Source organism: Mus caroli, chromosome 18, assembly GCF_900094665.2.
Source record: "Mus caroli chromosome 18, CAROLI_EIJ_v1.1, whole genome shotgun sequence".
Lineage (NCBI taxonomy): Eukaryota > Metazoa > Chordata > Mammalia > Rodentia > Muridae > Mus > Mus caroli.
This window is the reverse complement of record NC_034587.1, coordinates 67230935-67243494: the sequence shown is the minus strand read 5'-3', so window position 1 is coordinate 67243494 and position 12560 is coordinate 67230935. Positions and strand designations below refer to the sequence as shown.

The following is a 12560-nucleotide window of genomic DNA, read 5'->3' as shown; positions in this document are numbered from 1 at the left end:
ANNNNATAAATAAATGAATGACACAGAGAGAGACACCCACAAACCAACCACAAAAACACAAGACCCCACACACTTCATTTATAACTAACTTTTCTACTTGTTCTGTTTCTATTTGTCTGTCATCAATGCATCCATATTAAAGAAATAAAACTCAAAACAGTGAGTTATCCACATAACTGCCCTAGTCAGAGAACTAACTAGGAAAAAGATTCTTATCACAATTGGAACTCAATTTTAAAAACTTGAATATGCCTTTTTTAAAGAATTATTTATTTATTTTTGTATATCAGAGTACACTGTAGCTGTCTTCAGACACACCAGAAGTTGGCATCAGATCCCATTACAGATGGTTGTGAGCCACCATGTTGTTGCTGGGAATTGAACTCAGGACCTCTGGAAGAGCAGTCAGTGCTCTTACCTGCTGAGCCACCTCTCCAGCCCCCTTGAATGTGTTCTGTATATCTAGTTAAATAAGGGCTGCAATGACCTCCCCAATCTGTGAGGAGAGTCACTCCATCTTTTCATCCTAACACGCCCCTGCTACACATAAAACAACAGCTGCTTACCCTACTGCATGGCAACACAATCCAGGACTACAACCCAGGGACAATACATTCCATTCCTACTTTGGAATCTTAATTTATGCAGACATAACTTTATGTTATATTAAATTCTGTTTTAATGCCCTCTTTAAATATAATAGTTTACACATTTTAAAAAAAGCATTTAAAAGAGTCAATCCATATAAATTGGTAATTTATAGTTTACGGAACTCATATTGAACAAGTCTATAATGATCTGGGCATAAAATGCTTGTTCTAAAAAAAAAAACTGCTCATTTTTTTTCATCTATAACTTCAAACCTACTGAGGGTGGAGCTTGAATTAAAATCCAAAAAGTTCATTCTAATTCAAGGCCTAAGGTTCAATGCTTATAACACTAACTGTAACACCTTAATAAAAGAGAAGGATATATTTAAAGAATAAAAATCATGTTACCTAAGGGAACATTAGAAATATAAATCTCACTGCCTAATTTATTCACTGCCTAGTAAAAATGACTTTGTCATACTGAGTAATGATTAGTTTATACTGATGACCTACTTTATTGGATCTAAATAATAATAGCAAATCAGAATTATTTTTGCCTTCATGTATCTCATCAGCTATCTACTACTCAACAATGGTTGGTCTGCCATATATGTGCCGAAATATAATTAAAACCAGTATCATTTAATTAAAAAATTTGTATCTAAACTGTTTAGATGACACAATTATAAAAATGACCTCCTTATTACCTTCATATTGACAATACAGCATTTAAATGTTACTTCAGCTGTTAGGTTGAAGATAATGAAGAGTAAAAAACAACTGTCTTGGTGTGATCAAAAATCTTAAAGATATTATCAGGTCACAAGAGAATAAATGGAAAAACAGCCGTGTTTGCAGAAGTAACCTGCTAAACAATTATAATAGCACCTGTCTATACCAGCTAAAAGAAAGAGTAAACCTTCAAAAGATTGTGTTAGATTGATGCTAAAATTCTTTGACAAGTGTCAGAGGAGAGAAGGGACACACACTTTTCATTTTAGAATAATCCCATAAACCATAACAGAGAGAAAAACTCAAAACTATTCAACAAAGCAAAGAATAAGCAGGCACCATTCTGTTGGTGTCTAGTTTAAATCTCTACAGGCAAGGTTCCTGATCTCTACAGCCGAGAACACATCCAGCATGATGCAGTTACCACAGCTTTAGCAATCTGTGACTGCACTCAGGTGTAGTAAGTAATAAAGTTACTGTTAAAATGACCAAAAATGTCAATTAATTGATCTTTAAATAAAGCACACAAGTTTATACACAACATTGAGAATGGTCTAGCAAGAAAAGATGGGATGGAACCCATTAAATAAAACTCCTGCTCAACAGGCAACTCAACTGACCCATTTACATAGTACCAATAGAGGTTATATTCTACCTCCTCCTTTTGGGGTTTTACATAGTACCAGCAGAGGTTACATTCAACCTCCTCCTTTTGGAGTTTTACATAGTACCAGTAGAGGTTACATTCTACCTCCTTCTTCTGGGGTTTGAGAAGCATTTTACTCAGTTACAAACTTTCAAATTTTTCAAATAATAAAACCTTTGTAAGGAAACAAATTTTAAAACATCAAAAAGCCAGAGGACAGATATTTAGGACTATGTAGCTTATCTATGAAAAAATGCAATCAGAGAACAGCTTGATAAAGGTAGACAGGGGTCAAGATGGGAGAATCCCTTCTGTGTTGGAGCGAACATACCAACACCAGCAGTTGTGTATTTATCCTAAATGCGGGAGTCAATCAAGGGCAAAGCCTCACACAGAAAGCTGAATGGCCCAAAGAACACCTCTGTGTTGACAAGAACCTAATGGCACATGCAGGTACGCATCGTTTATACTTGATGTGATACACTTACATGGCCCCTGTTGAATCTCTTGGGGACCAACAGTAAAGCAAGTTTAGAACTTCAAATCTTGAGACATCTATAGCAAGATGCTGATCCAATGTGGCTCCACACATCTTCTGTTTTCCTGGCTCACCTGAAGAGGAAAAAACACTGCAGAGGATGTGGGAACTGATTTTTTTTTTCTGTAGTTTCTTCTAGAGCAATGTCTGAGAGATTTGGCCCTTTGTGAAGTATGAAGATGAAACACTTGAAGGACTAGTGAAACACAAATCAAATGACAAGATGGAGAGGAGAATACTCTAGCAAAAGATACTCATCATAGGCCAATCAGGGCTTCTAGCCCAAAAGTGGGAGGAAAGAGAGAAAAGAGAGGAAATTCACTTTCTCCCTCCACCTTCTCACCCTGGCTGTGACTGAAGTTCATGGAGTGCCTAACTTCTGACCACAAGAGGTACAAGCCAGCTGAGCCATCTGGAAGGCTGTACAGTCTTCATCCCTGGCTGTGTGACCTTGATAAGCACCAGGGAAGCCTTTCAGATAATACTAAGAAAAGTTTCTGGTGGATATAAGTTGTAGAAATAAAGAAAGAGAAAACTGCATTGAACTTATACAAAACGGAACTCACAGTAATATACCCATACTGGCAATCTGTATCTAATCCAGTTTTTCAAAAGGTTTGAAATTCCTCGAAATTAAAAACCAGAATCAAACGGGTTAAGAATCAACTTCCAAATAACAGAAAATGTTTTCAAATCAAACACAACACAAGCTTCAGGATTCAGCCTTCTAGTTAATGCCATCCCTAGAAAAATAATCCCTTTAAAAAACTAAGATTAGTACAACCAAGCCTGAGGTATAACACAGAAAAATTGAAAGCATTGCCAATAATATTACTTTGATTCACTTTAATTAATTTTTAAAGTATTTTATCAAGTCCTGTATTATTACGGTTATTCTCTGCAATAGGACTGAACATAAAACTCTTTTCCAAATGCATTCCAATTTAGCCCGAATTTACCTTCATGATTCCTGGTAAAAATACCAGAATTTTCTGGGAAATGCGACTGGAGGACAAATGAGCGCTTACCTGGCGTGGCTGCTCACTCGCCCGCTGGGGGTCTGACTTCACCTTGTTGCTCGGGTGGCTCGTGAACTTGGTTACTGGTTGCTTGAAAATCGATGCAGTTTGTCTGATTGGCAAGGTTGTGTTCAGGTCTGGTTTACCCTGAGAACAGAAATGTGTTTTCATTAATATTATATGAAAACAAATTGGATCAATACCTTTTTAAATTCAAAATCCGTAACTTTAAATAAGATTATTCCAACTTCAGTCAGTGTCAGCATATTAAATATTCTAAAGGGACAATAAACGTTATTTATTTTATATGTATCTATGCCTGAGTCTGTGTACATGCACCCCATGCCTGCAAGTGCACGAAACGGCTAAAGAAGCATTGAGATGTCCTGGACCTGGAGTTACAAATGGTTGGGAGCTGCTGTGTCGGTGCTGAAACTGAACTCAGGGCCTCTACAAGAGCAATGTGGTTCTTAACTGCTAAGTCATCTCTCCAGTCTCTCTAAAATTGCATTTCAAGCACTTTATTGTGTATTTTTTTCATAAGTAAGGTGCATGTTTAATTCTTTGTATGATATTATCTGATTAAGAGAGTACTAAGGACATTTGAATGGATGTATCTGAGGCAGAATAAAAACATTAAGACAGCAATCAGGGTGACAGTTATTTCTACATTCTAAGAATAAGGACAAATATTAGCATTAAATATATGAGCATTAAAACTTAATTTCATTAGCAGTGAGACCACACTTACCATAAAGCCACATTACAGAACAAATTCCATTCAACAGAATTAATTTTTGAAAATATTTACAAAATGAAGACACATGCCCAAATTAAAACATCAAAAATTGAGCACCTATGATAAAAACGGCAAATTCCACATACAAGACAGGGTGAAAACAAGTTACGCCTCCTAAAATGTAGTGCATAAGATGGCCTCTGTCCATGTGTAAAGTGTAGGCATATGAAAACCTATAGGCTGCATGCACCAACTTGGGTCTGACCAGCAAGTGAGGGCTACCTAATTACATAAGTGGAGATACCCCAAACCCTGACAACACACACAGGCCACCCCCTCGGGCATGCAGGCCCTCTGTGTAAGGGATAACCACCACCGTGCATTTCTGCTCTGTTTGCTGAGGCAGAGTCGCACTACATAATCCACACTGGATCAGAAACCCAGTGCGTAGCTCAGCTGCCTATGCAGGGCAGGAGCCCAGCCTGAGAGGCGTTATTTATTTGTTACCTCGCACATGTCATGCTTTTGGCAAGATTTGAAATCAAAGTTTTGGAAAGTCATGTGACACACGTATCAAATTTGAATCATCCAGTAAATAACATGCCAAACATGTTTTAGTGTTTTCAAATTGTAAAACAGAACTCCCATTAATGTCATTTGTAATATCCAATGCAATGATAACAAAACTTTAACTGAGATTTTGATTCTTACAAAGGATACAAAGAGCCATACACTGAGATTAATTCATGCCTGACATTTCTTTTTTTATTTTTAAGATTTATTTATTGATATATGTAAGTACACTGTAGCTGTCTTCAGACACCCCAGAAGAGGGCATCAGATCTCATTATGGATGGTTGTGAGGCACCATGTGATTGCTGGGATTTGAACTCAGGACCTTCAGAAGAACAGTCAGTGCTCTTAACCACTGAACCATCTCTCCAGCCCGATGCCTGACATTTCTATGTAGAGATATATTCGTGAACTTATACTTGAAGAGTTTGTGTCTTTACTACTATCAGCATGCAGAATTGTAATGTGAAATTCCATACTACCAAAGAGCAGGTCTCAAATCTGAGTTCACATTGGAACCACCCTGCTTGTTAGCAGAAGATGCGAGACACCATCCCCAGAGCTTCTGATCTGCTAGGCTGCAGCAGAGCCAGGGAATTGGCATCAATTTAAGGTCTCCACTGGTGAATGATTCTGATGCTCACTCCTATTTGGAGAACCGCTGCTTTAAAGAAAGATTCCTGTTTGGTGGCAGGTAGTACAAGTCTAACTATGGCTGTGTGCTGACAGTTTTCCATCGTCTTCAGTAGATCAAGGGTGGAGTCTGGTATGAAATCCACTCTTCCAGCTTCTCTCAAACATTCAAAGATGGAGAAATGGCTCACTGACCTGGTTGGGTTAACATCTGTCACAGTTGCCCACAAGAGGCGCAAGGTGTCCCCTGGCATTCCTGGAGGGCTCACATTTGCATAAACTGTATGGGCTGTATAGGCACGGTGTCTGTGGCCACTTCTTGAAGGTTGGCAAGCCTAGCAGGTAAGCAATCACCTGACAACTGTGACATCTTCAGTCATATTGAGATCCGTTATATGCGTGCCTCTCCTCTGCCCACAGCAAACACCTCTTCTGCGCACTATGAATTCTTGTTCTTCTTTCATGCTAACTTCCCTCAATGAATGTGCTTATCCCCAAGAGAGATTTATCTCAAATAACTATCACAACAGTAGTCCCTAGCACTTAGCTTTAACTCAATAATCTATAACTGTGCAAATTCAAGGAATGGGCTACAGAATAACCACCTAAGGAACCCACCTTAGAAAGCTTGAGGCTTGATCCAGCGAGACGGATAAGGAAGCTTGTGGCCGAGTTTAATCCCTTGAAGGCCCATGATGGAAGGAGAGAATTTAATCCCACAAATTGTCCTCTGAGTCCTACACATGTGCCATAAATAGGAACGGCCCTACACATCCACATGAGCACATGGGCACAGACACTGGGAGGTTTTATTTTTTATTATCATTACTTAATGGAGACTTAGGCACGTGCTTTTGTGTGTATGCATGTGCCTGTCTGTGCACATGTGGTGCAGCATGTATGTATATGTATGCCTATGTATAGAGGCCATAGATTGGTGTCAGGTGTCTGTCCTCCTTAGGTTCAGAGACAAGATGTCTCACCAAACCTGAAATTTACCAATGTGACTAGATCAACTGGTCAGAAAGAAGCAATCTTCCTGTCTGCATCCCTAGCGCTGGGATGAAAGGCAGACAGAGTTAGTGCTTTTTCTTGGGTACCAGGTGTGTGCACTTTAAAAAAAAAAATCTTTTGGTAACACTTATGCGTACAAGACATCAAATATTTCTCCCTTGCTGGGCATGGTGGCGCATGCCTTTAATCCCGGCACTTGGGAGGCAGACACAGGCGGATTTCTGAGTTCGAGGCCAGCCTGGTCTACAAAGTGAGTTCCTGGACAGCCAGGGCTATACAGAGAAACCCTGTCTCGAAAAACCAAAAAAAAAAAAAATCTCCCTTATATCATTTAGAACACTTGGGGCCCTAAACAAAGTCACCAAGGTCAATGTTCAGTCTTAAAGAATCCTAACCTAATTCTTTAGACAACTGCTGTCATTACATATATCATATACTATAGAATTCTTCACTATGAGTCTTAAATTCACAAAGACTAGATGTGTAGAATATGAAATTATTAGTATTAAAAATGCTATGGTTGGTGTTTCTATATACAGTTATGCTCTTGGATCAATAGAGAAAAATGCGAAGAATTTGCTAAAATATTCAAGATAAACTGTTAGGTTCCACTGTCTAGTGAGGTATTTCATTCTATGTAATCTTTAAGAATCCTAGTCTAATTCTTTTATTTTTTTTAAGATGTATGTGTTTATGCACATGGGTGTTCTATCTTCATGAACCATTATAGATGATTGTGAGCCACTATGTGGTTTCTGAGAATGGAACTCAGGACCTCTGGAAGAGCAGCCAGTGATCTTAACCACTGAGCCATCTCCCCAGCACCTCACCATGCTGCCCGCAACCCCACTCCCTGCTCTAGTTCTTAAGGACAACAACTGCACAGAATAAAAAGAGTAATGTACCTCATCATCCTCTTGATCTCATGCAACTATGTTTAATACTTCTTTCCCTTTCCAATAGTAAACAAACATGATGAGTCTGTGTTCTATAATATTCTTGTGGGCAATCTGCAAAGTAGACTGACTGGCTTCCCAGAAGCTCCCAAAACCAGTAAACTGTATTGTTACTCTCCCCTAAGGACTGCCAACAAGTCACTGAATTCACAGCTGCCTGTTAGGTGAGTTTGCCTGATCGCTGGCACTCTGCCATATGCTTGGGCATGAGAAACAACCACCTGGGCATGAAGCCCCATTAGAAATCCTCCTTTAAATCCTCTTTAAATATATATATAAAAAAAAGTGAAGTTCCTTTATAATACAAACTAAACCAGCAAACTCACTACAATAGTATAAACCAGTCCAGCCCTCTAGTCAGAAGTTCATGAACTTTAAAATTCTAAAAACATGTTCTGTTAAATGAGCACATTTCGTTTTTCTTTTACCTTCAATAGCCTTCCACAAATTTCCTGTAACATAAGACTTAAGGTCCACGCAATAAGTGTGACTGGGGAGAGGAGGGCTCGCAGTACCATGGAACACTTCACTGAGCCACATAGGTTACAGAACTGTTCTATAAACCAGCGCCTGCCAGCTGTTTCTATCCCTGCCTCTTCAGAATGTTGAAAACACACCCAGCTCATTGCACTCTAAAGCTGACAGCAGTCTGTATTTTACCTAATGTAGACCATTACAAATGCAACCGTCAGCTTCTGCCTAGTTACACTGTAACTAAGGAGCCATCAATCCTTTATGCATAAACGAATATGTCAGCAACGTAGTTCCAAAGTTATTCCAATTTCAGACTTGAAAAATATTTGCTGATATTTTATCAGTATTATTAATATTAATAAACAATATTTTATCCAACTGATATTTAGTGATATTTTTCTACTTCCTGTGATCATATAAAAATACTGTGATCATAAAAAATACTGAAACATGGTATATTACAATTTTAAAATAACTACTAAATATATTTAACTTCAAATACAAGATACAGCTCAAAGGGAAAGTTGGTGGGACCTTTTCTACTTCTTGTTTTTGAAATAGATTCTTGCCATATTGCCTAGGCTGGCCTCCAACTCCTGGTCTCAAATCCAGCCTTACCCTCCCAAGTACCTGGATTATAGGCACACTCAATCATGCCAGACTGAAAGAATTTTGAAATAGCTTCATGTTCTTCTATAAGAATTACTAATTGCTAACATCTATTCTTATTTGTTTTTTCTAGAGGAGGTAGCACTGAAAAGCCCCAGTCACATGGCTGGGGAGAATGAGTTCAACCTGTGACTCAGACCTTGAGCTGCCTTTAACAGAGTTTGTGTTAAAATATCACAGTAAAAAAAATTACTTAGTAATCAGTAGACAGATACAGAATGTCCCCTACATTCGTTCAAAGCAGAGCTTTATTTGTGGAAAAAGTTGTTACCAAGCGATTCATTTCTCAATCCAGTATTTCCAACTGTTCCTCTACTGGCAACAGCATTTAATGTCATTCTAATACTGCGAGTGAGATGTATGCTAGTCTCTAAAACGGAAGGTTGGTAACAGAGGAAAATGTGGAGGAAAACAAACAAACAAACAACAAAACCCATCACAGGTATCTCCAGAGATCTGCTGAAGGAAAACATGCAGAGTTTATGAAGCTTCAAAGATATGCTGAGATCGGTTCCTTCCAAGTCATGTGTGTCAAGCATGTGTGTGGCTCAGTGGTTAGTGCCTGCATAGCATGTGGAAAGCCCTGTAAAAAAATCTTACAGAGAGATATCTATAGAAAAATGTACATGTTACAGCATAGTGACTTAGACTCTAAGTATCACCTTCTTTAGACAGATTTTTTTAATTTATCTTTTATTTTATATGTATGAATGTTTTTGCCTGCATGTATGTGTGCATCACTTGGTTGTACTGCCTGGAGAAGCCTAGAGAGAGCATCAGGAACTGCAGTTCAAAGTAGTTGTGAGCCACCGTGTGGGTGCTGGGAACTGAACCCTGGTCCTATGCAAAAGCAGGAGGTCCTCTTAACCCTGGAGCCATCTCCAGCCCTGTCAGTCAGGTTTGGAGAAAAGCTATATGAAAGATAGCCCAACCCTGTATAGATTCTATAACTAAAACATAGAAGATTTACTTTCAAACTGATGATAACTTTTCACTTTAAAATTTTACACTTTATCACAGGTTGGAAATAATTGCTCTACTTAACCAAAGTGTTCATTTATAACTGACACTGTAAAGTATAATTCATGTACCACGCTTTGAGTACACAGCATGTTCCAGAGAAATTTATATCCCAATTGGGAAGCAAAGATTCACTACAACTATGGTCAATTTCCTTATGTGTTAATCTGGATAATTATTGTACAAGACTCTTCTACAGATCAAATAAAATGGCACATGATAATGACACTGATGCAGTCTTAGCCAGTCATTGAACAAAGACTGTGTCTACTGTGTGTTGGGTCCTAACCATAAGCTGAAAATGTCATTTATAAGCAGTCCTTGCCTTGGAGATTACATTCCAGAAGGCAGAGAAGTGAGACCATCAGTAAAAGAGGTTGTAATTGTCTTGGTAAATAAATTCTGAATAAACAGTAGCCTGTTTTGCATTAAAACAATACTGGGCATGCTATCAAAACTTAGACCTGTAACATTTTAAGGTTTTCCAGGACAGCTATATCTTGGGTGTGTTTGAGTGAAATCAAGATTATCTCCAAGTAGCAATTTCAAATTTCACAAAATCAAACACCCACAATGCAAGCTATCTAGAAATCCATCATAGCTTTTTAAAAGTACACACAGGGTCTGTAAAGATGTCTCTGAGCATTTTACTTTTGCAGAACCTAAGACCAGTTCCCAGCATCCAAATGGTGACTCACAAATACTTGTAACCCCAGTTCCAGGTGATCCAACATTCTCTTCTGATCTCTATGGGCTCTTGCATATGTATGGTACACATAAACACTGTAAGCAGGCACACATGCACGTGTGTGTGCGCGCACACACACACACACACACACACTTAGGATATAGAGATGGTTCAGCAATTAAGAGCACTTACTGTTCTTGCAAGACCCAAGTTCAGTTCTCAGAACCCATGTCAGTTTACAACTCCCCGTACTCTAGTTCGGGGAATATCACATTCTCTTTGGCATGTCTATGCATCCTTGGGAGAACTATGGAAAGTCATACAAATGCATTCTCTTTACCAAAATGACCCTAGATTCTAGGTCTGCAAAACTGGGCTAACCCTTCGGGACCTACAAAATTTAGTAAAATTAGCGGAAATGAATATCACGACACACACACACAACCATATCCTCAAATCCACCTCCATTATTAACATGAAATCCAAGTCCAGGAGCTTTCACAAGTTTCTACCACGGTGGGATTCATGTGAATCCAACCTACCACGTGACTCCTCAGACTGCTCTCACCAGCAAGCTTATCATTTGGCTTATTTATTATCACTATTACTATTATTATTATACCCAAAGTTCTAAATGTAGGACTTAAATTCATAGTAAAGGTGAAATGCTTCTAATAATGACTTCACTCGCTAGGGTAAACAGCCTTTACGCATTTATTAAGGATATTTCTGTACACATAAAACCATAAACTCTTTGGACAAAAAAATATACTAACCAGTTTTCTTTGCTACCTCTTACTTTTCTTTTTTTTTTTTGGTTTTTCGAGACAGGGTTCCTCTGTATAGCCCTGGCTGTCCTGGAACTCACTTTGTAGACCAGGCTGGCCTCAAACTCAGAAATCCACCTGCCTCTGCCTCCCGAGTGCTGGGATTAAAGGCGTGTGCCACCACTGCCCGGCTTACTTTTCTTTTATTCATAAAACAAGCGCTGCCTAAGTCATCATCACCTGTCTGGTCAAGTACAACAGTCTTCAACACATCCCCACTCAGACCCAGGCCTGTTTCTGCTGCTCTACAGTGCATTCTTCCTCACATGGAACTGCATCCAGCCTCGGCCTCCTGGCATTACCCTGTGCTAGCATCAGCTAAGTGCAGCTCATCTTCTTCATCCTCATCTGGGCTCCACTCAGTCCACTCCAACACCTCCTTCTTTCTGTCCTCACATACTGGTGCATCTTTCCTTAAAGATTTTGCAGAAGGTCTCTGCTCTGCATAGAACACTTTTCTCTCCCGTTATTGAAGAACGGCCACTTGCCATTCAGAACTCATCTAAAACTCACCAGCAGAGACACTTGTCATCAACATTGTCTAAACTATCACCCAGCCACCATTACTTAGTTCACTGCATTGCACTTATATTTGAATTGATGAATCACCTTATCACCCCTCGTGGGACTTCCTCTTCAGTAGTCTCAAATTTAGAATCGTGCTTGCCCCAACTTTGAAAATTCTTTCCAATAAGCTAATTGGAGCCAAAATGCCATTACACATTTAGCTCTACACTGAACAGCCCTAACCTGAGTAATCTTATTTTCTGTCTTGAATTTAAAGGTACTAAGTGAAAATAATGTAATTAAATGTAATCTGTAAGATCTGCATCAAAATTATTGCCATGAAAAGGAAGGTCGTCTGCTCCAGTTTACTAATATAAAAGAAACAATCCGTAAATTCATTCTATGCCAGAGCTACACCGAGCCCATTTCATTTTTAAATTATGTTTATTAATTTATTGGGGTGGTGTGCTTGTGTCAGGCCACATATCTCAGTTCATTTTTATGGACGTTACAGACATTAGACTCAGGCCCCTTTCTGACCCCTTAAGACAATGTTATCTAGGGATCAGGACCGAGGTTTCTGCTCTCCCTATTGCATCCCAGACTTTCTCCATTGTTTCTCCCTCCAAAGCAGCAGCTTCATTAAAGCCCCCAGCATGTGGCTCCTCCGTCTTTCCCCATCACTGTCTTCTCTTAACAGTTCATTATGCTTTGTCTTTTTCAGCCCAAATTCCGTCCTCATTTTTAAAGACCTCTATCTATCCCTGGACTTACCTGCCATTAGTTACATGTGTGTCAAAAGCAGCAACTCTGTCTCCACATCTCAAGGATGCATCTGAGGCTGCAATGCGTGCCCCCAGTCTGCAGCTCACAACTCAGGGCTGCCTTTTGCCTCTTCTGACCCCCAAATCTCCATCAATTTGACTATCCCTTTT

General features: G+C 39.2%; 1 protein-coding gene across 1 annotated transcript in view; it reads right to left on the bottom strand.

The window, feature by feature from the left end:
• Positions 1 to 12560, bottom strand: part of Mbd2 (methyl-CpG binding domain protein 2) — a 56200-nt gene that overhangs the window by 28705 nt on the left and 14935 nt on the right. The window contains exon 3 of the mRNA XM_021150429.1: positions 3535 to 3672. Coding sequence (XP_021006088.1) covers positions 3535 to 3672 — 138 coding nt within the window. The remainder of the gene's footprint in view (positions 1 to 3534; positions 3673 to 12560) is intronic.